This window comes from Scyliorhinus canicula, chromosome 14, assembly GCF_902713615.1.
Source record: "Scyliorhinus canicula chromosome 14, sScyCan1.1, whole genome shotgun sequence".
Taxonomy (NCBI): domain Eukaryota; kingdom Metazoa; phylum Chordata; class Chondrichthyes; order Carcharhiniformes; family Scyliorhinidae; genus Scyliorhinus; species Scyliorhinus canicula.
In genome coordinates this window covers 39,965,038-39,991,052 of record NC_052159.1, presented here as the reverse complement: position 1 = coordinate 39,991,052, position 26,015 = coordinate 39,965,038, and the positions used below count along the sequence as shown (strand labels likewise).

At 45.9% G+C, this 26,015-nt stretch overlaps 1 protein-coding gene across 1 annotated transcript in view; it reads right to left on the bottom strand.

Annotated features, from left to right (window-relative positions):
- Positions 1-10,468: 10,468 nt before the first annotated feature.
- LOC119977674 (E3 ubiquitin-protein ligase TRIM62-like) overlaps positions 10,469-26,015 on the bottom strand; it is a 35,131-nt gene continuing 19,584 nt past the window's right edge. Inside the window, exons 5-6 of the mRNA XM_038818855.1 lie at positions 11,563-11,711; positions 10,469-11,302 (exon numbers count right to left, since the gene is read on the bottom strand). Of these exons, the coding sequence (XP_038674783.1) occupies positions 10,758-11,302; positions 11,563-11,711 (694 nt within the window). The 3' untranslated portion in view covers positions 10,469-10,757. The remainder of the gene's footprint in view (positions 11,303-11,562; positions 11,712-26,015) is intronic.

Below are 26,015 nucleotides of genomic sequence, written 5' to 3'. Positions count from 1 at the left end.
CAACATCGAGGGCCGAAGGGCCTGTTCTGTGCTGTACTGTTCTATGTTCTATGGCTGCTCGGCCCATCGCGGGGCGGAGAATCGCCGGGAGGCTGCTACCAGTGGCCGCCGACTGGCACGGTGCGATTCCCACCCCTGCCAAAACCCCAGTGCCAGAGAATTCGGCAGCCAGCGTCAGGGCGGGGCGGCAGGAATCACGCCCCCCCGGGCAACCCCCCCCCCCCCCCCCCCGGTGATTCTCCGACCCAGCGGGGGGGATCGGAGAATCCCACCCCACATCTGTAGAACTGTGTACAGTATTGGTCTCCTTCTTTAAGGAAGCATGAAGATGCATTGGAAGCAGTTCAGAGAAGGTTCACCAGACTTGGGCGTGTTGTCTTCTGAGGAAATGCTGGACAGGTTAGACTTGTACCTGCTGGTGGTTAGAAGACTAAGAGGTGACCTGAGGTGCCCTTGAGGTGTCTTGGCAGGGCAGATATGGAGAGGATGGGCGCAATTCTCCGGAAATATTTCTGAGTGTGGTCGCGAGTGGGAATTGCCACGAGCTTCCCGGCACTCGGCCCAGCAAAGCCGGCAACGCAATTCAACATTGATTGGTCCACTTCACAAGGCCCCATGGGCTTCTCGCCACAAATGCAGGCTCGCCAACTAATTTGCTGGGACCACAATCGGCAGCTGCCCACTAACAAAGTCAAGCAGCACTTAAGCTGCACTTGCTCAGCCAACCCCAGCCAGCTCGCGACAATGGCGCTGAGGAGACAATGGCGTTCACGCAGATCTGGAGAGGCTCCTGGACACAGAAGAGGCTAGGAGAAATGTCCTGTTCCCCCGAGAGTCCAGGGGAGTGAGCCATAGAGCAGCCAGTGCTGCCTGAGATGAGTAGGCGGCAGCTGTGAGCTCGGGGAATGTGACCAGGAGGACTGACCTTCAGTGCTGGAAAAAGGTGAACCACCTACACCGATCAGCAAGGGTGAGTAGACACCAACGCCCCCTCAAGAAAGCATCCAACCTCAACTCCCCATGCGACCCCCATCTCTCCCTCAACAACCCTCCCCTTCAACCCCATCCCACCCCAACCGTCCCTTCACACCCCTCTTCCCACCACTGTGAACCATGCCTGTGGCTATTGATGCCTTCTCTGTGTTTCCTCAGGAAAAGTGCTCCCTTAATTACCGGGAGAGGGCTCAAACTGGCGGTGAGATGGCAGACTTAAGAATCCTCACTTCCTTTGAGGAGCGTGCCCTGGAGGTGACTGGGGTGGCTGAGGACAGGGCAGTCACCCGCGCGGAGGTTGGTGGATGCCGCAGTGGTGAGGAACCACTAGGTTCCACCCGGGGGACCTGTCAAACATGAGTTGTGATAGCTTTACTGACTGACCCATCCCTCCCACTGACCACATGTTCATTCTCCCACAGCTCCTCCAGCCGATGGCGCTGGCCCATCACGGGTGGCCCCCTCTCCTGACACCCGCGAGACCACCCACTCCGAGGACGCAACTGTTTCAGTCGCGGCACAGATGTCATCCCTACCCTCCACCAGCGCAGAGGCACAATCTGATGAGCACCACACTGCTGATGATGTACATCAGATGAAGGCATGAACCTTCAGGCAAAACAGCAGTCAGAAGGCTGCTGGATCCTAGGACCCAGCTGGGTCCCAGCCTGATGCTCAGCCTCTGGTACGCAGGTACCTGGAGTTGATCAAAATGATCGGGTGTGGCTGGGACATTCAGAGGGCGAAGTCAGCGTCACTCAAGCAGATCCAAAGCCGCTTGGAGGCATCCCAGTGGCTGTGGGCGCAGGAGATGTAGCCAGCAATGCGTGCACTGAATCCAACACTGCTCGGGTGGTGACCGTAGTGGAAAGCCTGATGCACAGCGCCGGCACCATTAGTGAAGGTGTCCAAGGCGTTGTGCGTTGCCGACGACCATGGCTGAGGGTCTCAACAGAATGTCCGACTCACTGGGGGATGTCACCCAGTACCAGGCTGACCTTGATGAGGTTCTGCGGGACATGTCCCATTCTCAGATGGGAATGGCTGAGGCGCTGTGAATCCTGTCCCAGTCACAGTGCGCACTGCCGAGGCGCTGCAGAACACGGCCCAGTCACGGAGGAGCATCGCCGAGGGCATCGACACAATGGTGCAGACCAGACCATGGGGAACCGCCGGAGCTGGCAAAGCCAGATGATGCAGGGGCAGCCGGGGCTCGAACCGGCTGCCCCTCTGTCCCACGGTGAACCCCAGCGCCCTGCCCAGGAGGAGGAGACACTGAGTGCCAACCCAGACCTGTCCAATGGAGTGATGATGGTGGCCTCCAGCTCCCCTGAGTTCCACCTCTCTGATGAGGCCGCGTCTCACAGCTAGCACACGGGGCAGGGCTGCACGGCTGTGCATGTGCCACCAACAAGTGAGCCATTGCTCTCTGGCCCCAGAGACCCCAGAGGATGCCTGCCAGGGGCATTGAAGGCCACGGGATATAGTAAGAAGCTGGCTGCCTCCACCTCAAATGTGCATCCAGGGGACACACCTCAATGCAATGGTAGAACGCAGAGGGCTAAGCACGTTGAGGATCACTCAGGGTAACAGGGGAGGGGGTAGGGGTAGGGTGGTAGGTAGGGATAGGAAACGGGCGGCACCAACGGGAGAGTGGGGAATTGTAAAACACATTAAACACCCTTGTGCACAACCATTATGACGCCTCTGTCACTTTCTTCCGCAATGTGAGAATCTCGATTTAGCCGACAGGAGCGGGCCGGTTCCATCGCAAACTGTTTGGCACCTGGCGAGGTTCTCATTTTTGGCCTCCCGCTATTCTTTGTCCTCGTTTCACTTGAGCGAGAGCGTAACAAGGCTGGAGAATCATGCCCAATGATTCCTCTTGTGGGAAAATCTAGAACGAGGGGTCACGGTTTAAAAATAAAGGCTTGCCCATTTAAAATGCAGATGAGGCAAAATCTTTTTCACTCAGAATATCTCTTGAACTCTCTTCCTGAAAAGGTTATGGAAGCAGAGTCTTTGAATATTTTTAAGGCAGAGGTGGCGAGACTCTTGGTTCACAGATTTGTGGTAACTATCAGATCAACCATGATCTTATTAAATGGTGGAGCCGCTCATGGGGCTGAATGGTCTACCCTATTCTTTGTTTGTATGTTTGTCCATCACACAAATATGCAAAGCTTTCTTCTGATCATATAACCAACAGTGCTTTCTAAGTTATTACAAACCATGTGGAGACCTTTAACTTTTAAAATGAAATTTGAATATCCAGTCATTAGCGGAAGGATGACACAAGGTTTCACATTTTAAAACTTTTACTTCAACAAGCAAATTACAGCAACATTGATTAAACAGTAGCAAAATAGGCAACCTGTACCTGAAATTACTAAACAGAGCTATTGCTTTTTATTTTTAATACAACTAAAAAACCCACTTCACAATTATACTTTACACTTTTCCTTCAGTTATAATTGAATTCTCCTGAAATCAATTCAAGGTAATTCTTAGCTCCCAAAAATTTACTTCCCTTCTTTTCCTTTCCTAGCTTGGTAACCCTACAACTGTATTTCACAGTAAAGTTGTTTCCTGGTGGTTTTCCCCCTAGCGCAAGCTAAGTGAATCTTCCAGCCTCGTTTCAACTTCTCATGAATTTGATTGGACTCCAGCTGCTCCCTCTCACTTGGATCCTGGAAGACCATCTGTGTCTATGCATTTTCAGTGAAATCTAAGAAACCTTCCACTCTCAAAGCCTACCTCCATGGCCACTCGAATCACATGGGCCTTATATCCAGGTAGAAATGCTGATTAGCTATTCTTGAGACCCCAACAGTTTTTATTCTGGAAGAAAATAGACAGTTTAAGCATAACTGGTTACACTCCAACATTTTCAACACCTTCCTGGGACATTGGAGACTAGCAGTCTGACCACTGTGAACACAGATGCTGCTATTTTGTCTCTAAATGTGAACACCTTTCACTTTCTGTCCAGCAAACAACCCAAGCCTCTCTTTAACCCTTAACAGCCATGTCAGCAAGGCCTATTGTCAGGATCACTTCAGAAGGGGGTCATATGACCTCCATTTTATCCCAAATTAAGTATAAAGTCCTCAAAACAACAATCTTATAAACCTCACATTTGTAACAAACTTTACATTTTTAACCTGAGACTAAATCAGACTTATCTAAGCTTTGCCTCCCAGAACTCTCCAGTAGGAATTTACCAGAAAATGCTGAAAATAAATAAACAGTCCACAGCGCAATATTTGATGCACAGGATTGCTCTTTTGTGTGTTGTAGGTACGTCAGAGATCCAAAATGGTGGCTGCATCACATGTTCACTTGTAGGGCCGTTAGCACCGGACACCATATTGGTTGAGGAGTTTGGCGTTCAGGCAGGGATCATCCATTGGAAGTATGAAACATAGGCAGATCATGATGTCAATCAACACATAATAACAATTTGATGCCAGTCCTGCAATTTTGAACCTCTGTTAATCACAACTGATCACATTAACCAACTGCAAGAAACTCCCACCAGTATCATTTGAAGAGGTCATTGACTACTTTGAATTGGTTGTTGATTATTTCTCCTGGCTGTTGTTACAACTGTAGAAGAGGTGCTCTCTAGAGTTCTTTAAAACTGCGAATATCTACAGGAATGGGTTGGCAAGTACTGAAGGAGCTGTTACTTAAGGCTTCTGCAAACCAGTTGTTCCCAGGTATGGGTACAATAATAGACATTCTTCTTAAACTGCGCCACAATTGGAAGAAAGGGTAGAGGTGGGAGAGAGTTGGACAAGCTGGTAGAAGAAAAAGGAGGAGGAGGGGAAGAAGGACTTGCAGCAAGAAATCATATGCATCCAGCATGTTCAGGGAGCAAATCTCTTTCCTGAACCTTCTCACTGAAATCTACCCCCTGCTGCTGGCACAATTGCAGCCTCAGCACAGGGCTGCATTGCTGGTGGCTGTAAAGGTGACAATGCATTGTCTCACAGTTTGAAATCCTCTGTTGCGTGAATGAGGTCACTGGCAATCACTCTTCAAAGACAGGTGATTATATTTAATTCTCTCTTTCCAGAGAGCAGCAAATGGAGCTAGCATGATGCTTTATGAAGATCGCAGCATTCCCTGTGGTGCAAAGTGCCATTGAGTGCACACATGTTGTATTGTGCGTTCTGAGATGTACCACTACCAAAAATGATGACACTCTGTCAATGCACAGCCAGTGTTCTACCATTCGCTGTGAATCATGCCTGGTTCCTGGAAGCAGTTATGATGCCTTCATTCTGCGGCAGTCCATTGTGTCATTTGAATTTGAACCACTATAATGCATCTAAAAGTTTACTAATCATCCTTCTGCATTTCTTTAGTTCCTATCTTTCCCACCTAATGTTTCTAAACAGTGGTTGCCGCGTAGCTGGTAGAAGGCTGCTGAATTTCAGTGGGGGAATGTTGCGGAAGATCATGGAGGAGAATCATGGGCAGCTATAGGATTAGAAAGCCCAACATTGAGGTAGCACGGTGGCCTAGTGGTTAGTGCAGCTGCCTCACAGCGCCGAGGTCCCAGGTTCGATCCCGACTCTGGGTCACTGTCCGTGTGGAGTTTGCACATTCTCCCCGTGTCTGCATGGGTTTCGCCCCCACAATCCAAAAATGTGCAGGCCAAGTGGATTGGCCACACTAAATTGCACCTTAATTGGAAAAAAAAAATAATTGTGTACTCTAAATTAAAAATAGAAATTGATGTGACCATCAATTCACAGGACACGTGGTTGGAAGTGAACAGTGGTTTTAATAGTCTTACATCTGAGCCTGCCTGCGACGAGATGAACTGGCAGCAAGCTCACAAATGCAGATCTTTACACTTCCAGTTAGTGGGAGGAGCCATGGACAGAACCATGGGCAGAGCCAAGGGTGAAGCCCAGTACAAACTCCTCATCTCCCCCTATGGGCAGAGCCGCGCAACTGCTCGTATACCGAGCTTACAGAGACACAAAACATACAATATAACACAGTGTGAATTACTAGGATTGTGATTCACCACAGAAATGAAAACCCAACATTAGACTTTTATGTAGTCTAGCACATAGGGAGTTTATGTGGGCCTGAATACAGTACTGCCCACACTCAAATGTAAGATAACACATGACTCGCACTTAGTCAGTTTAGTGTTGGACAGAGCCATATGCACAAGCAAGCATTCTATATATGTACATAGTTCTTCAGTTAATAAATACATACAGTTAACCTGCTTCGGTCTCGGAAGATTTCATTAAGATCTACTGAATGGTATCTGATACCCTACAGCACAGTGGCAGCGAATGGAAAAACCCAAAACCTCACAAAAAATGCAGAGAAAAACTAAAATCCTGCAACAGTGAAGAAAAATTCAATGAAGCGTTCCGACCTGAAAAAAGGTTTGGGCAGCAGACATGCAGAGGAAAATTGTCGGAGAAAAACTCCGAAAGTTTGCAAGCTGAAGGCAGAAATGCAAAGTTCTTCAATGCAGAAAAAGACTCTGTGGAATCTCCTGGGAACCCTGTTTCAATTCCCAGAGTGAAGAGTCAGCAGATCTAGCAGGGGGCGGGCATAAACCTTTCCCAAATAAAGCAAATCCGAAGAAACTTTTAAAATTGATCAGCGGTCAGAAATTGCTGTTTAAAATTGCCAGCGGATGAAGCAGATTCCTGAGTTGGCACCTGAGCACACGGTGTGTGAACATCACTCTAAGATGGAAAAAAAGAATCTTGAATTCACGATAATGGTGACAAAACAATCGGCTTTAAAGACGAGCAATGGCCAGGATTTAATCCTTTTGCAATCCTAAAGCATAGTGTTGAAAAGGGGAAGTCTGAAGCTCACCAATCCAAGCAGCCATTGTTTAAACATTTTACAAGACATTGCGAGCACCATTAATGCCAGAGCCAAAAGAAGGAATGTTTGGCTAAACCCTTTGTTTTCAAACAGACAGCAGCACTATCTTGAATTTCAGCAACTTCTTAAAGTTGAACCTACACTTTTTTTTCGCCATGGATCAGAAGTCCACACTTCTAGATAAATTTGGATTCATCCAAGTCCCAGATCAATCACATAATTGGGGATAAAAGCAAATTACTGCAGATTCTGGAATCTGAAATGAAAACAGAAAATGCTGGACAATCTCAGCAGGTTTGACAGAATCTGTGGAGAGAGAAGGGAGCTGATGTTTCAAGTCCGGATGACACTTTGTCAAAGCTTTAACAAAGTGTCATCCAGACTCGAAACGCTAGCTCCCTTCTCTCGCCACAGATGCTGTCAGACCTGCATATAATTCGGGACCTTGGAGATTAAGATTAAGATTCCTTAGATACGTGATTGATTCAGGACTAGATAAAAGGACAGAAGCTGAACAGGTTAACACACTGCTTTATTAGGTAGGCTCAATCGTGGATGACATTATTGCTTGACAAGTAATCAATGAATCTTCTATTAAATTTGATGGAGTACTAGAATCATTTAATGTTTATTTTAACCTGAAAAGTAATAAAATATTCAAAAGGGGTAAATTTAATAAACGAGTCCAACAGCCAGAAGAACCTGTCATCTCATTCATTAATATTCTGTACAGGAATGCCTAAGATTAAAAGCACACAGAGCTTAAATCTGAATTCATCAGGGATAGACTAGTTGTAGAAGTAGTGGATTGCAGCAAGCAAAGGAAGATCTAGCCCTAAAGAAAGCTATCCAAATTGCAAGGCAGCATGAATTCCATACAGCTTGCAGCTCTCCTAAGTGCGTGAAGGGATGATGCAACATATGAATGTTAGGCATGAATCATGATTGATGGGAGATGGTGGTAAGTGAATGAAAGGAAGTTGGCTAATTCAGCAGTGCCCGAGGTTAATGGTATATTTGATGGAATTGAAGATACATTCATTGACCTTGGCCATTCACGTCAGGCTAGTGAACCTTTGAGTGGCACTGCATGCAGGTCCTCAGTTCATTGATTGCTATAGCCACATGCTCCCATTGTCTGCTGAGTGTTTGCCATTAGTGCCCATTGTGGATGAGCACATCTCTCTTCTTCTGTATCTCCTCAAGCCCTCCAGCACAACATCAGAAAATCTTGGAGCCTACTATCTCTCATGCTGTGCCATTCTTCTGTTTTTTTAGGTCCAAATCAGATGCAAAATGACTTTCAATGCCTATTCCAGCCATAATGCACTACTTCTTAAAGGTGTTGGTTAGCTTGAAATAGAGCGAGATAGCCTTAATTGATGCAAGCTTCTGACAATTTTGGGCCCCCTGCTGAGGCATGCGGCCACTCACCAACACAGTTAGCGCAGGCTGCACTGTGTAATCATGTTAATTAGTAGCCAGTGCAAAGTTATAGGCCAGGATTCACCGAGCTTCCATGCCGCAATTGCGCTCAGCGCGTGGGTGGAGAATGGGGCATCAGACCCGCGATCGGGTCCGACGCCTTCGCGCGCACGGTCGACGCGTCGCCAGTCAGGAGCCATTCAAAGAGGCCCCCATGACAATTCTCTGCCAACAACTGCCCAAGTTGCTGCCGGCGTGGTTCACTCATGGTTCAACCCAGCGGGAGCTCGGAGTGCAGGCTGCAGATTCAGTCCGCGGCCGCCCTGGTGGGGGGGGGGGGGGGGGGGGGGTGGATCCGTCACCGGGAGGTGGGGCGGCCTCCAGGATGGCCAGGCTCGCAATCGGGAGCCACCGATCACTGGCCGCATGCGATCTGGCAGAGGCCTATATTGTCAGGGCCGGCCCGCTGTGTGGGACCGCCACCACAGGCAGCCGCCATACGCATATGCGGACCCGCGGCCAGAAGTCCAGGGCCCCGTATCGGCAGCCGGAGCTGCGATGACCACTCCCGGGCCTTGCCAGACCCCTTCAAAATGGAGAATCACTCTGGACTTTCTCCAAGAAAGTCCAGAGTGATTCGCACCCGTTTTCTCTCAGGCATGGGGACATAGCCCCATTATTAGAGAATTCCGCCCAGTGTGTTATCTGCTTCAGAAGCAACAGGGGCTGTCTTGTTCTGCTCCTGGCGTAGCATAAGCAGCTTTCTTGATGTGCACTCTGACAAAGGAAGGTTCAGACATGGAGATAACTGCAACACGTTTATTAAACTATTTACAATTCTTCTACTCAGATTCGCCACTACTGTTAATCCTTCTATAGCTACTCAGACTGACGAACCAATCTGCTGCAATCCACGTGGCGGGTGTGATATTGAATCAACCCTGTGTCTATACTCACTGAGTGTCTCCACTGGAAAGAGGAAGATCATGTGCGCTGTGTCCTTTATATATGGGTTGGCGTAATGCCCTCCTGTGGTAGTGTCACCTCTCTGTGTATCGTGAATGCCCATTGGTCGCGTCCTATCTTACTGACCTATTGGTTGAGTGTTTGTGTGTCATGTCTCTGGTGCTCCCTCTAGTGTCTAGCTAGTCTATGTGTACTTACATTAACCCCTTGTGTATCTACAGTGATGCATATCACCACAGGGGCTAGCTGATCTGTATCGCCAGTTTTCAGGGGCTATCAAATTTAGCCCTTCCCCTGGTATTTTTGAAGGTCAATTTGGAAAACGCAATGCATCTTACCAAAAAAGAGGTAGCTAGAGTTAGTGTAGAGATTAATTTAAACTTAATCTGCCTGTCAGGATATTGAAGGAGTTGGACGCAATTCTGCTTACGCTCCATTCAATTTTACTCCTGATAGTAAATAATACAGGACAGGGTGTAAAATCAGCTCCCAACTGAAGAAGTGCAGATCATGGAACTGGGATCCGAAAAATGGCAGGAAAAAGTGGTGCTATGGGTGTGTTTTAATGACTATGAGGCAAGAAATCCGTATGAAGAAAGGTTCCAATTATATCTTGTAGCAAATTAGACACTGGAAAACATGCAGGTTGTGACTTTTCTCAGTTTGGTTGGGCAAAAAAACATTCATGCTGTTACAAAATTGGGTTCACCCAGCTAAACCAGGAGAAAAGGCCGACAAAAAGTTAATGACAATCTTGAAAGGATATTTCTCTCCCTGTCCACTTTTGATTTCAGAAAGGTTTTGTTTCCACTGCTGTGATCAAGAGGCAGGAGGAAGCATTTTCCAGTTCATAGCAACGTGATGTTCATTAACAAAGCACTGTGAATTTGGTCAAACACTTGATGATTCCCTTCGAGACAAATTGGTCTGTGAACTCAGAAATGAAGTCATCCAGAGAAAACTGCTGACTGTAAGTCCTTTAACCCTGAAATTTGCAGTGGCGATTGCTACTTCTATGGAACTTACAGTGAAAGAGGCTCCATTAATTGCAGTCCAAGTAAAAGTTCATAAGACAGAGGCTACTTAAAAACAAGTCTGCGAAAAGTCCACCATGTCTATAAATATGCCGATAAAATAATGAGGAGCATATATAGTCAACATCATTTCCCAAAGCTAGAGGAGTCTAAAACTAGTGGGCATGGGTTTCAGGTGAGGGGAGAGAAATACAAAAGCGCCCAGAGGGGCAATTGTTTCACACACAGGGTGGTGAGTGTCTGGAACGAGATGCAGTAGTAGAGGCGGATACAATTTTGTCTTTTAAAAAGCATTTGGACAGTTATATGGAAAGATGGGTAAAGAGGGATATGAGCCAACTGTGGGCAATTGGGACTAGCTTAGTGGTAAAAACTGGGCGGCATGAACAAGTTTGGCCGAAGGGCCCGTTTTCATGCTGTAAACTTCTATGACTCTATAACACTGCAGAGACTAGTCAGAGACTAAATTCCTTTCAGTTGCAAAACAGTTAAAGGTGCAAAGTTTCCTCCTTTACTATTACAGGGGTTTACAATAGGGTAAAGGGCTTCAGTAAACTTGTGATAAAAGGGAACTAAAAGTGCCATTTTCTCAGCATCATAAAATGCGAGCACTCCCCCAGTGTAATTCAAGTAAACGCCAACCCGTTCAAGCTTTCCCCTGGCAGGAACTTTGAGGGGCACATTGTTGTGCCACGCAGTGTACTGCTCACAACTGCAATCTAGAGACCATGACACATTATTCCTGCCTAACCAACATTTGCCTTTCCGAGGTATGGATGAATAAGCAACCCCAATCTCCCAATCAGACTTGCTCTTTACCACTACCTCCCAGTAATGATTGCCAAATGTGAACCCTTGAGAACCAAGCACGTACAAAGTGTCATCAAATCGTTTGGGGCTGTATGGAGCCTTTATAATTGCATCTGTGTAGCGGACAATTGTTCGGTCTTCTGAAAGGATGAGGTTTTCGTTTGCAGTCACAGGGTCAAAAGTGATAGTCATCGCATCTGTGTTGTTGAGAAAAGAAAATAAGTCCATTGAGATAAACACGTTGAACACAATATTGCGTTCTAACCGTAATATTTTAATTCTTGTTCATCAATGACTCAATGCTAAGTTAGATAGTGCGATGGAGCAGAGCAGTTCTTTCACTAAATTCTGATGCAAGAAATTCGACTCAACTAGGAGCATGAGCGTAATAAAAATTTCCAAAGCACATTACAAAGGCAATAATAACAGTATTTGCAAAATAAATGCTCAGACTCACATGCCAGTAGGGCTTTCCTGACTGAGGTCTCGTTCCTAGACAAACTGTTGAAGAGTTTGCTGATTGACTTGATCACAGAAGAAAGCTTGGCGTCATCAACCACCGTATCATGGATAACCAGCCTCTCCTTGTTTATCAGGGAGTTGATGCTGAAGGATAAAATAAATCAATATGCTAGTTGTATCATCTGAATATGACAGCGCTGACCACAGAAACAAAAACATGGTAAACCAAAAAAAGATCAATTTACATCTATCTTCGGCTATTTAACCAGGTATTGAGATCTGCTGAGGACCTGTTGGGTAAAGTACAGTGTAATTAAGTGGAGACACACCCGTGACACTGAAAGTGCCAACTGTTTGCTTGGATTGCTTAGGTGGATTGACACTGCTAAATTGCCCATTGGTGTCCAAAAGGTTAGGTGGGGATAGGGTGCCTAGGTAGAGTGCTTTTTCCAATGGTCAGTACAGACTCAATGGGCCGAATGGTCTCCTTCTGCACTGTAATGATTCTGTGATTCAATGATCGCTAACCAGTGAATACTGAGGTTCAGTCTCAATATTTGAACGGTACTGTGGCAGCTTATCAGCCATGTGAATGAGATGCTGGACAGTAAAATAAATGTCGCCACAGTCCCAGAGGATCATAAACTGCTCTCCATTTGAAAACTGACTAGTGGTGATTTAACCTGAGCATCACCACACCTCAGGCGAGGAGCAAGGTTGAGAAGGCGGGGCCTTCATGAATAGCCTCAGCTGGTACGGTAATTGAACCCACGCTGTTGGCATCGCTCTGCATCACAAACCAGCCATCCAGCTAACGAAGCTAACTTTATCCCCATAATTGATCATGGCTTATCCACCTAACCTGCACATCTTTGGACTGTGGACATTCCACCAGGCATCTTTCTCTATCTACGTAGGGGAGGAAATGTTGGATTAGTGAGTTCACAAGGCAGCTATCTTCACACCTTTCATATCAAGAACAAGGGGCGGATTCTCTGATCTTGGGGCTAAGTGCTGATACCATCGTAAACGCCAGAGCGTTTTACAAAGGTGTCATTTGGCCCCTAAGATCAGCGATCCTGTGGCGCACAGGGGGCCAGCATGGCACTGGAAGGCCTCACGCTGCTCCAGCTGCCGATCGGGCGTCAGCACGGGTGCCGTGGGTTCGCGCATGCACACGGGTTTCCTTCTCCGCGCCGGACCCCAACGCAACATGGCGGAAGCTACAGGAGCCCGCGTGGAGGAACATAGGATAAGCTCGGCCACCGATCAGCATACCCCGATCATGGGCCAGGACACCGTTGAGGCCCCCCCCACCGGGGTCGGATACCCCCTCCCCCCCACCAGGCCGCCCTGAGCACCGAGATCCCGCTGGGTAGGATCACACGAGAACGACGCCGGTGGTACTCGGCCTAACTCGGCGGGCAATTAGCCCATCGCGCGGGGACAATCGCCGGGGTGGCCACGTTGAGCGGCCCCCGACCAGTGCTGCACCGACCGAGTCGGCACCAATGGACATATTTAACTAATCTGTGAAATATGTACATCGATCGCTTCATGCAGCTGACTGCACAAGATGATTATATTCCCCATGAATTGGTTGTTCAGAATTGGAGGATAACCATTGGAGTCCTTTCACAAAATCAGGAGTCTGACCTAAAGAGGGTTGCAATGATACACATACAGATTCCAGGCTCTTGGTGAACAGAAGGTTTTGATATTTAAACCAATGTTTGGATGCCTCAGCCTATAAGGTGCTTTCCTGCAGAGCCTAAACAAAATTAATACAACTTATCCCGTATTCCGCACTGTGGACCAGATTTTGCCATGAAAGAGAAGCTCTCCACCATGGTGAAAATCCTGGAAAAATACAAATTTTCAAAGTCCCACCCCCAAGCCCAACATTTCCCATCTTCAATTAAGCAGGACGTTTGTTGGGCCGTGCTTCAAGCAGCATGGTTTCCATAGGCAGCTGGCCATTTAAATCGTCAGCTAACTCTACTGACTTCCAATTTTTGAACCCTAGCTGCATGAATCCAGGAATGTGCAAAGCAGACCAGGTCAGAAAAGGTCTAAACTTGGTGGATTCTTTGGATAGCCAGGCTCTTTGGAGGGGTAAGCCCCCTTTTGGATAGGATTGCAGGATTCTTTTGGAGGAAGTAAGGCACCCTTGAAAAATGTTAGAATTAAACATAACTCTACACTCTTTAATCACAAACTCATTTGGAACTGTCCAGCTGTCCAGGAAGTGTCAAAATTGTAAAAGCTGCCCAGGAAGCAACCAAGGGTGCTAGGTAAGCTGGCATGGAGGGGGAAAAGGCAAAGTATGGTGTGTGGTAGTTAAGGCTTGGCAGTAAGTTGGTATCGGTATATGAGGGGACATGGGGTAGGCAGAACAAAGAACAAAGAAAATTACAGCACAGGAACAGGCACTTCGGACCTCCCAGCCTGCACCGATCCAGATCCTTTATCTAAACCTGTTGCCTATGTTCCAGGAATCTACTTCCCTCTTTCCCCGCCCGTTCATATATCTATCTAGATGCATCTATCGTGCCCGCCTCTACTACCTCCGCTGGCAAAGCGTTCCAGACACCCACCACCCTCTGTGTAAAAAACTTTCCACGCACATCTCCCTTAAAGTTTCCCCTCTCACCTTGAAATCGTGTCTCCTTGTAATTGACACCCCCACTCTTGGAAAAAGCTTGTTGCTATCCACCCTGTCCATACCTCTCATAATTTTGTAGACCTCAATCAGGTCCGCCCCCTTAACCTCCGTCTTTCCAATGAAAACAATCCTAATGTACTCAATCTTTCTTCATAGCTAGCACCCTCCATACTAGGCAACATCCTGGTGAACCTCCTCTGCACCCTCTCTAAAGCATCCACATCCTTCTGGTAATGTGACGACCAGAACTGCACGCAGTATTCCAAATGTGGCCTAACAAAAGTCCTATACAACTGTAACATGACCTGCCGACTCTTGTACTCAATACCCTGTCCGATGAAGGCAAGCATGCTGTATGCCTTCTTGACCACTCTATCGACCTGCGTTGCCACCTTCAGGGTACAATGGACTTGAACTCCCAGATCTCTCTGGACATCAATTTTTCCCAGGACTCTTCCATTGGCCATATAGTCCGCTCTTGAATTGGATCTTCCAAAATGCATCTCCTCGCATTTGCCTGGATTGAACTCCATCTGCCATTTCTCTGCCCAACTCTCCAATCTATCTATATTTTGCTGTATTCTCTGACAGTCCCCCTCGCTATCTGCAACTCCACCAACCTTAGTATCATCTGCAAACTTGCTAATCAGACCACCTATACCTTCGTCCAGATCATTTATGTATATCACAAACAACAGTGGTCCGAGCACAGATCCCTGTGGAACACCACTAGTTACCTTTCTCCATTTTGAGACACTCCCTTCCACCACTACTCTCTGTCTCCTGTTGCCCAGCCAGTTCTTTATCCATCCAGCTAGTACACCCTGAATCCCATACGACCTCTCTTTTTCCATCAACCTGCCATGGGAAACTTTATCAAATGCTTTACTGAAGTCCATGTATGTGACATCTACAGTACTTCCCTCATCAATTAACTTTGTCACTTCCTCAAAGAATTCTAATAGGTTTGTAAGACATGACCTTCACTGCACAAAATCATGCTGCCTAACACTGATAAATCGATTTTCTTCTAAATGTGATTAGATCCTATCCCTCAGTATCTTCTCCAACAGTTTGCCTACCACTGACGTCAAGCCCACAGATCTATAATTCCCTGGATTATCCCTACTACCCTTCTTAAACAAAGGGACAACATTAGCAATTCTCCAGTCCTCCAGGACCTCACCCGTGTTCAAGGATGCTCCAAAGATATCTGTTAAGGCCCCAGCTAATTCATCCCTTGCTCCCCTCAGTAAACTGGGATAGATCCCATCTAGACCTGGGGACTTGTCCACCTTAATGCCTTTTAGAATACCCAAAACTTCCCCCTTCCTTATGCCGACTTGACCTAGAGTATATAAACATCCACCACTAACCTCAACATCTGTCATGTCCCTTTCCTTGGTGAATACCGATGCAAAATACTCATTAAGAATCTCACCCATTTCCTCTGACTCCATGCATAAATTCCCTCTTTTGTCTTTGAGTGGGCCAATCCGTTCTCTAGTTACCCTCTTGCTCCTTATATACAAATAAAAGGCTTTGGGATATTCCTTAACCCTGTTCGCCAAAGATATTTCATGACACCTTTTAGCCTTCTTTATTGCGCGTTTGAGATTTGTCCTATTTTCCCGATATTCCTCCAAAGCTTCATCAGTTTTGAGTCGCCTCGATCTTATGTATGCTTCCTTTTTTATCTAAGCTAGTATCACAATTCCACCCGTCATCCATGGTTCCCTAATCTTGCCATTTCTATGCCTCATTTTCACAGGGACATGTCTGTCCTGCATTCTAATCAACCTTTCCTTGAACGACTCCCACGTTTAAAATGTGGATTTACCATTAAACAGCTGCTCCCAATCCACATTCCCTAGCTCCTGCCAAATTTTGTCATACTTGGCCTTTCCCCAATTTAGGACTCTTCCTTTAGGACCACTCTCGTCTTTGTCCATGAGTATTCTAAAACTGATGGAATTGTGATCGCTATTCCCAAAGTAATCACTGACTGAAACTTCAACCACCTGGCCAGGATCATTCCCCAATTCCAGGTCCAGTATGGCCCCTTCCGGAGTTGGACTATTTACGTACTGCTCTAAAAATCTCTCCTGGATGCTCTTTACAAATTCTATTCCATCTATGCCTCCAACACTACATAAGTTCCATTCAATGTTGGGGAAGTTAAAATCCCCCATCATGACCACCCTATTGCTCCTACATTTTTCTATAATCTGTCTACATATTTGTACCTCTACTTCACGCTCGCTTTTGGGAGGCCTGTAGTAAAGTCCCAACAATGTTACTGCACCCTTCCTATTTCTTAGCTCCACCCATATTGCCTCAGTGCTCGAATCCTCCAAAGTGCCCTCCTTAATCACAGCTGTGATATCATCTCTGACCAGTAATGCAACTCCACCACCCCTTTTACCTCCCTCTCTATCCCTTCTGAAGCATCTATACCCTGGTGGAATTTTGCAAATCCAGGCCAGATGGTGGGGGGGTGGATGTAATGCGACATGAATCCAAGATCCCGGTTGAGGCCGCACTCATGCGTGCGGAACTTGGCTATACGTTTCTGCTCGGCAATTCTGCGTTGTCGCGTGTCCTGAAGGCCGCCTTGGAGAACGCTTACCCGGAGATCAGAGGCTGAATGCCCTTGACTGCTGAAGTGTTCTCCAACTGGAAGGGAACATTCCTGCCTGGTGATTGTCGCGCGATGCCCGTTCATTCGTTGTTGCAGCGCCTGCATGGTCTCGCCAATGTACCACACTTCAGGACATCCTTTCCTGTAGCGTATGAGGTAGACAACATTGGCCGAGTCGCACGAGTATGTACCGCGTACCTGGTGGGTGGTGTTCTCACGTGTAATGGTGGTATCCATGTCGATGATCTGGCACATCTTGCAGAGATTGCCATGGCAGGGTTGTGTGGTGTCGTGGTCGCTGTTCTGAAGGCTGGGTAGTTTGCTGCAAACAATGGTTTGTTTGAGGTTGCGCGGTTGTTTGAAGGCAAGTAGTGGGGGTGTGGGGATGACCTTGGCAAGATGTTCATCTTCATTGATGATGTGTTGAAGGCTGCGAAGAAGATGTAGTAGTTTCTCCGCTCCAGGAAAGTACTGGACAACAAAGGGTACTCTGTCAGTTGTGTCCCGTGTTTGTCTTCTGAGGAGGTCGGTGCGGTTTTTTGCTGTGGCGCGTTGGAACTGTCGATCGAAGAGTCAAGCGCCATATCCCGTTCGTACGAGGGCATCTTTCAGCATCTGTAGATGTCTGTTACGCTCCTCCTCGTCTGAGCAGATCCTGTGTATATGGAGGCTTGTCCATAGGGGATGGCTTGTTTAATGTGTTTAGGGTGAAAGCTGGAGAAGTGGAGCATCGGGAGGTTATCTGTGGGCTTGGGGTAAAGTGAAGTGCTGAGGTGACCGTCCTTGATGGAGATGAGTGTGTCCAAGAATGCAACCGATTTTGGAGAGTAGTCCATGGTGAGTCTAATGGTGGGATGGAACGTATTGATGTCATCGTGTAGTCGTTTCAGTGATTCTTCACCGTGGGTCCAAAGGAAAAAAATGTCATCGATGTATCTGGTGTATAACGTCGGTTGAAGGTCCTGTGCGGTGAGGAAGTCTTGTTCAAACTTGTGCATGAAGATGTTGGCATATTGAGGTGCGAATTTGGTCCCCATGGCTGTTCCATGCATCTGGATGAAGAATTTGTTGTTGAAAGTGAAAACGTTGTGATCTAGAATGAAGCGGATAAGTTGCAGAATTGCGTCTGGAGATTGGCAGTTGTCGATGTTGAGGACTGAGGCTGTTGCAGCAATGCCATCGTCATGGGGGATGCTGGTGTAGAGTGCTGAGACGTCCATTGTAATGAGGAATGTTCCTGGTTCAACTGGTCCATGGGTGCTGAGTTTCTGTAGGAAGTCCGTTGTGTCGCGACAGAAGCTGGGCGTACCTTGTACGATGCGTTTCAAGAATCCCTCGATGTGGCCAGAGAGGTTCTCACACAGGGTCCTACTGCCTGAAACGATAGGACGGCCTGGTGTGTTGGCCTTGTACTTTTGTATAGGCTTTGATCCTATAATGTAAGTAAAACTCTAGGTTCTGATAAAAGTTTACCTGCATTGGTCATTCTGTTTATGTCAGTAAAACCTATCCTCACTGATAATTTAATTCCTGATAAATACACCCCAGCACCCGATTTGCCTCAACTACAAGTTCAGTTTTGTTGTGAAAGTTCCTGTCATGTTACGGTTGTCATGTAAATCTAGTCGTGGTTGATCTAATTCGGCTGTGAAGTGATGTGAGACTTCCGGCAGGGGGTGTTTTCACACCATTCCAGTCTGATACCACAGGCAGCTTGATGTCAAATAAGGTTTAAAAACTACCCAAGGGAGTTTTACGATGAATAATGGATTAGACAATACTAATGCTCCCACCAGCACTGCCGAAATGTTAAAAAATTTACTTCTGGGTTAGAGCTTGGCACATGTGTTTAATCATGCATAGACAGAACTCTCTCTTAGGCAGGGGAATTGGAGTTACAGCCAGACAGGAGACAGACAATGTCTGAAGACAGTAGCTGCTGCTGTTGCAAATATCTGATTCATCTTTCGTGTGTTTTAGAATGTACCTTTTTATTTTAAAACACATAGGCTGGTTTAGCTCAGTTGACTGGACAGCTGGTTTGTGATGCAGAGCTAGGCCAAAAGTGTGGGTTCAATTCCCGTACCGGCTGAGATTATTCATGAAGGCCTCTTGCCCCTCGCCTTAGGTGTGGTGACCCTCAGGTTAAATCACCATCAATCAGCTCTCCCGCTCAAAGGGAAAGCAGCCTATGCTCACCTCTGACTATGGTGACTTTACTATAACTTGTAGCTTTACAAATGAAAGTTTCAACTGAAGAAAATTGAGTAAATGCAATGTAAGTAAAATGGAAGGTTATGAAATTCCAACGGTCTGAATAGAGAAGCTAGAGCTATAAAGTAGTGGGCAGCATATTGCAGCGGGACAGACGGATTGCCCACCCGGAAGGAAAGTGTGGAATCGACATGCTCCACAAGAACCTGCCCCACTAGCAGCAACAGACCCAGCAGCATGAAGAGTGCATTAGTGAGGACTGCTGGGACTGCAAGAAGGCCCATGGACACTGGAGCCTATTAAGCACAGGGTACTAAGCAGGGTGTAAATACATCTGTTGTCACAAGTTGCAGAGGGACAAGTAGTATAGAGGAAGCAGGGGGTAACAGGAGGACTTGGACAGGGTAGGAAAGTGGGCAAAAAAGTGGCAGATGGAATACAATGTGGAAAAGTGTGAGGTTATGCACTTTGGTAGGAATAATGGAGGCATGGACTGTTTTCTAAATGGGGAAAGGCTTAGGAAATCAGAAGCACAAAGGGACGTGGGAGTCATAGTTTGAGATTCTCTTAAGATTAACGTGCAGGTTCAGTCATCAGTTAGGAAGACAAATGCAATGTTAGCATTCATGTCAAGAGGGCTAGATTACAAGAGCAGGGATGCACTTCTGAGGCTGTATAAGGCTCTGGTCAGACCCTTTTGGAGTACTGTGAGCAGTTTTGGGCCCCATATCTAAGGAAGGATGTGCTGGCCTTGGAAAGGGTCCAGAGGAGGTACACAAGAATGATCCCTGGAATGAAGAACTTGTCCTATGAGGAGCGGTTGAGGACTCTGGGCCTGTACTCACTGGAGTTTAGAAGGATGAGGGGGGAGTCTTATTGAAACTTACAGGGTACTGAGAGGCCTGGGTAGAGTGGAAGTGGAGAGGATGTTCCACTAGTAGGTAAAACCAGAACCCAAGGGTACAGCCTCAGACTGAAGGATGATCCTTTAAAACTGAGATGAGAGGAATTTCTTCAGCCTAAGGATGGTGAATCTGTGGAACTCTTTGCTGCAGAAGGCTGTGGAGGCCAAAACACTGAGCATCTTTAAGAGAGATAGATAGGTTGTTGATTAATCAGGGGTTATGGGGAGAAGGCAGGAGAATGGGGATGAGAAACATATCAGCCATGATTGAATGGCAGAGCAGACTTGATGGCCGAATGGCCTAATTCTGCACCTGTGTCTCATGGTCTATGTCCTCCACACTGACCAGATGTTCTCAGCACGTGGTCAATTATCACTCCCAAAACCATATTTACCATCTGCAGTTGGGGATCTTGCCACGTTTTTTCCCTCTACATATTCACTCTTTAAAACCTTTCACTTGTGTTCTATTTCAAGTTGACGTGGGATGGCCAACCAAGTCCTAAAAATCATTATTCATTTCAGCTGAGATAATTGTATGGTTTTCACTGGTATTAGATTTGACCTGATCTACAATTCTGCTGATTTATCTCAAAATAGGGCTCCTTCAATGCCTTCATGTTGACCTATTTTAGGATCATTTAGTCGCTTTTAGTTTCCTTGAAAACTCAGCAGGCTTTGTAAGTTTGTCGACCTTAACAGAATCATGGAATCATCAGTTCATTAATTTTCTACAATTTAAATTTCATATTATTTCTGTGCATTCATTTTATTTTAAAAATCAGTTGGGTCAATCACCCCTCCTGGAAGCCACAGTCATGTCTCTATTAAATGGGAGACATTAAATCCTGATGTGATTTGTCCAGTCCCATCAGCCATTCAAACAGGATCCTTTTCCTTCCTTTTGTGAAATCGGGAACAACCTGATTCTGTCTTTTGATTTTTCCTGATTTTACTGTTTTCATTGATTTAATTATTTTTTGCTAGTCTTGTTTTTACTTAAATTAATCTAAAAAGGTCCATATGGAGAGAGGGTGGGGTTCATGATGTTGATTGAGCTGTTCCTAAGTTGATCATGACCTCAAAGAGTGTGTTAATGTTGCACTCCTGTCACACTGAAATGCATGCCCTATTTTTAGTGAGAGCAGCTGTTCCCAACTGAGGAAAGGTTAGGGTAGTATATGGAAGGAAAATATAGTTTGTGTCTATGTTCTCTCAGCTTTGTGAACAGACCCATGTTGGGAAACGCTGTTTCCAGATTCCTCCTTTACTCTGAATAAAAACAGAGTGCATTCGTATTGATGACATATCATTAGATCTGTTTTGTTTTATATTGTGAAACAGTTAAATTTGGATTTGAAGGTTCCAAAATTCAAATATTGTATGCAAATGCCTTATGGATGAAGGAGGGGATAACAGTCGTCATGGTTGAGTGAATGTTTTTTTAGGGAATAATTGATAGGTATTATACAGCTGATAGTGAAGGTAAGTGTCCCTGGGATCCAGGGAAATTTGGCAAATTGGATCCAGAATTGGCTGAGTGGCAGGAAGCAGGGGGTGATGGTCAAGGGGCCTTTTCTGACTGGAAGCCTGCAACCAGTGGGGTTCTGCAGGAATCAGGGTTGGGCCCTTGCTGTTTGTGGCTTATATAAATGATTTAGACACGAATGTAGGAGGGTTGATCAGTAAGTTTGTGAGTGATTTGAAAATTGGTGGGGTGGTAGATAGTGAGGAGGATAGCCTTGGATTCCAGGAGGATATAGACGGGCTGGCCAGATGGGCTGATCAGTGGCAAAATGGAATTCAATCCAGCTAAGTTTGAGGTGATGGAGGGGAGTACATAATAAACGGCAGGACTCTGGGAAGCACCGAGGATCAAAGAGACCTTCGTGTGCATGTACACTGGTCCTTAAGGTAGCAGGGCAGGTACATACAGTGGTTAAGAAGGCATATGGTATACTTGCCTGTATTAGCTGAGGCATACGTTTAAGAGCAGGGAGGTTATGTTGGTACTATATTAAACATTGGTTCACCCACAGCTAGAGTACTGTTTGCAGTTCTGGTACCAAATCAGATTATTTATTTATTTATTTATTATTTATTTATAGTAGGCGTGTGATAGCACTGGAAAGGGTGCAGAGGAGATTTACCATGATGCTGCCTGGGCTGTAGAGTTTCAGCTATGAAGAGAGATTGGATAGACTGGGGTTGTTTTCCTTGGAGCAGAGGAGGCTGAGGGGTGACATGATTGAGATATGTAAAATTTTGAGGGGCATAGATAGAGTAGACAGGAAGAAATCTTTCCTCTTGGTGGAGGGATCAATGACCAGGGGGCATAGATTTAAGGTAAGTGGCAGGAGGTTTAGAGGGGATGTGAGGAAAACCTTTTACACCCAGAGGGTGATGGGAGTTTGGAACTCACTGCCTGAAAGGGCGGTGGAGGCAGAGACCCTCAAAACATTTAAGAAGTATTCAGATGTGCACTTGCAATCTCAAGGCATAAGAGGCTACAGGCCAAGTGCTGGAAAATGGGATTAGAATACTATTTTTTGTTCTCTTTACTAAAATTCCAATTAAGGGGTAATGCAGCATGGCCAATCCACATATCCTGCACATATTTGGGTTGTGAGGGTGAGACACAAGCAGACACGGGTAGAATGTGGAGATTAGAATAGCTTAGTGGTTGTTTTTGACAGGCGCAGGCGCAATGTGCTGAAGGACCTTTTCTGTGCTGTAGATCTCACTGACTTGACAATTTTTTATTGGTGGGAATCACAGTTTTCCATTTTAAATGACGACATTAAAATTGTCTTAAGTGAACTTCTCAACAAATTTATAATTTTCTGTGTACAAGTGTACATGCATGACAGAGAATACAGTACTTCAAATGGATCTATGGATGTTGTAATACCCAGCACGGGACATACGGTGTGGGGACGATTGTTTTCCCCGCGCTCCTCGAGGGGTACGAGCTCCGCCGCTCGGGGCGGGGGGTGGGGGGGGGGGGGGGGGGGGGGGGGGGGGTAGCTTACTCGTACTTGTGTAAAAGGTCAGCCAGTGTGGAACCAACCATCAGAGAGTACCCGGTGAGGTTTAACCTGGGCTCTTGTATATACTTGTCGTTTAAATAAACATCTTTTACTTTTACTCGCTGTGGTTTACTGAGGATGTTTTCTGGGTGGTAGTCATAGACTGTACTGAATTGACATACGGCACTGCTGTTAATTAAAACTAAGATCAGTAGCAATGACACATGATAATTATCATAGAGTCTGCATGTGCGATACAAATTATTCTATTCAAAATGATTGTTATCGCTTCTGTATGTGGTTCAAATTACTTCACACAATGTGTTATTTTTTCATTTGTGCTGTCAAAAAATTGAAAAATTAAAAGGGAAAGAATCATGAGTCGATAACAGATCCAACCCAGTTTTCCTGCCATTTAAACAAGAGGAGCATGTGCCAATATAGTCATGCAACTTAGCCCTTACTCCTATCCACAACCCACCCAATTTTTCTCCTTGCTCTCTATCAGATAATTCATACCCAGACAGTATAGATAAAAATTTACCCCAATGAAATTTTCCCATCAATATCAATGAGATGAGCATTGTTACTTTGTAGTTTGGGCTAATATTGAAAGAGGAAGGAAAGTTGCCAGACGAGAGGGAGAAAGTTGCCAGACATGTGGAGGATCAATTGGTATAATGTGTTGGTTACCATGACACACTGGATTGGATTGGATTGGATTTGTTTATTGTCACGCGTACCGAGATGCAGTGAAAAGTATTTTTCTGCGAGCAGCTCAACAGATCATTCAGTACATGCAAAGAAAAGGGAATAAAAGAAAATACATAATAGGACAACACAAGATATACAGTGTAACTACATAAGCACTCGCATTGGTTGAAGCATACATGGTGTAGTGTTAATGAGGTCAGTCCATAAGAGGGTCATTTAGGAGTCTGGTGACAGTGGGGAAGAAGCTGTTTTTGAGTCTGTTCGTGCGTGTTCTCAGACTTCTGTATCTCCTGCCCGATGGAAGAAGTTGGAAAAGTGAGTAAGCCGGGTGGGAGGGATCTTTCATTATGCTGCCCGCTTTCCCCAGAGAGCGGGAGGTGTAGATGGAGTCAATGGATGGGAGGCAGGTTTGTGTGATGGACTGGGTGGTGTTCACGACTCTCTGAAGTTTCTTACGGTCCTGGGCCGAGCAGTTGCCATACCAGGCTGTGATGCAGCCCGATAGGATGCTTTCTATGGTGGAGTATTTCCACTGGAGCAGAGATGGTTAAGAGTAGATGGTTTTTACAAGTATGCAGAATCGTTATTGTCACAAGTAGGCTTACATTAACATTGCAATGAAGTTACTATGAAAAGTCCCTAGTCACCACATTCCGACGCCTGTTCGGGTACACAGAGGGAGAATTCAGAATGTCTAACTCACCTAACAAGCAAGTTTTTCAGGACATGTGGGAGGAAACCGGAGCACCTGAGGAAACCCACGCAGACACGGGGAGAACGTGCAGACTCCCACAGACAGTGATCCAAGCCGGGAATCAAACCTGGGACCCTGGCACTGAGAAGAAATAAGTGCTACCCACTGTGCTACTGTGCTGCACACTTGGGTTGTGTGATGTGCTCACTTAACCACGATTGCCAATTCCCTATTAGCAATAGCTTCAGCCGCACAGCCAGAGGCCTCGGCAGTCTGTGGTGGTTATGGGTGGTCAGTGGGGCAGAAGGGAAGAGGTTTGGGTTGCCCTCTTCTCATGGCGGCCCATCGCTCCGGAGGGTGCCGCCCCCCTGCCGAGGGTCCTCACATCCCCTGCCGAGCTCTGAGGCGTCAGGCCCAGCGCTCCCGGGCTCTTTGCCTGTGACCAAAAATGGCTACTCACCGCCTTGGCTGCCCACAGAAGTCCATCCACCAGTTCACTTTTTTCAAAAGGAGCACTAATAGGAGCCAGCATGACCACTTGTTGGGGAGGCCAATGCGTTACGGGAGGCGGTTGGATATGGCGTCGCTCCAGTTAATTGTATGGAAATAGGGCTTAAGTGGTGATAACTGATTTCTCGCCATGCTACGGCGAGATCCTGATTTTGCTTATGGGAGCAGACCGGTTGCGTCGCAAATTGTTTGGCCCTTGGCGTGGTTCTCATTTTCGGCCTCTCCCGCTATTCACTGGCCTTGTTTCGCTCGAGCAAGAATCAGTCCCTGTGAGTGAGGGGGTGATGAGATCTACCATGCGGAATTAGTGAAGTCTTGCGACACTAAAACTCAGTAGAAATTGGAGTTAAACTTCTCGGATGCAAACAAGAATCTTTATTGCCTCTATTTGATTACAATTGAGAGAAATTTTATTCCCAATAAAATCCGGCTAGCAAAAGGACTTAAAGAGAAGTAATTTATAAACAATTTAACTTTCAAAATAATACAGAAATGGTTTCTTGCTCACAGCAAAACAGATTGCATTTACTTCAAGAGTTAGAGTGGAAAAGTGGAAATATGAAAATAGGGATAGCGAATAGTTTAGATCAAAGTATAGGATGATCCCAGAATAAAGATGGCCGTACGGACCATCACGTTTATAGGAAATCTTATCTGTCTTGAGCCATCTATCTACACCTCTATGTCGTCCTAATTGGTTTGGGTTAGAATCAAATGTATTTGATTCGACGGTTAGCTATCAATCCTTAATGTGCAACATATGTTCTGAATGTTTGATGTTTGAATATTTGTGTATGTTATGAAATGCGATTCTGTGCTATTAACAAGACTGGTTTCTACTGGTTTTCTGCTGACTTTGCTTTATCCACATTATGAACAATGGTGCATTCATGTTGCTATGGTGCCCACTTCGTTCTTGATCAGATTACTGGTACAGCTCATTTTTTTTTTCTTTTTTAAAAATAATTTTTATTAAGGTTTTCACAAAATATAAACAACAAAACAATATTAACAGAATAACCATTGTAATAACCCAAGAACAACACCCACCCCCCTACAAAAGCAACTACTAAATCG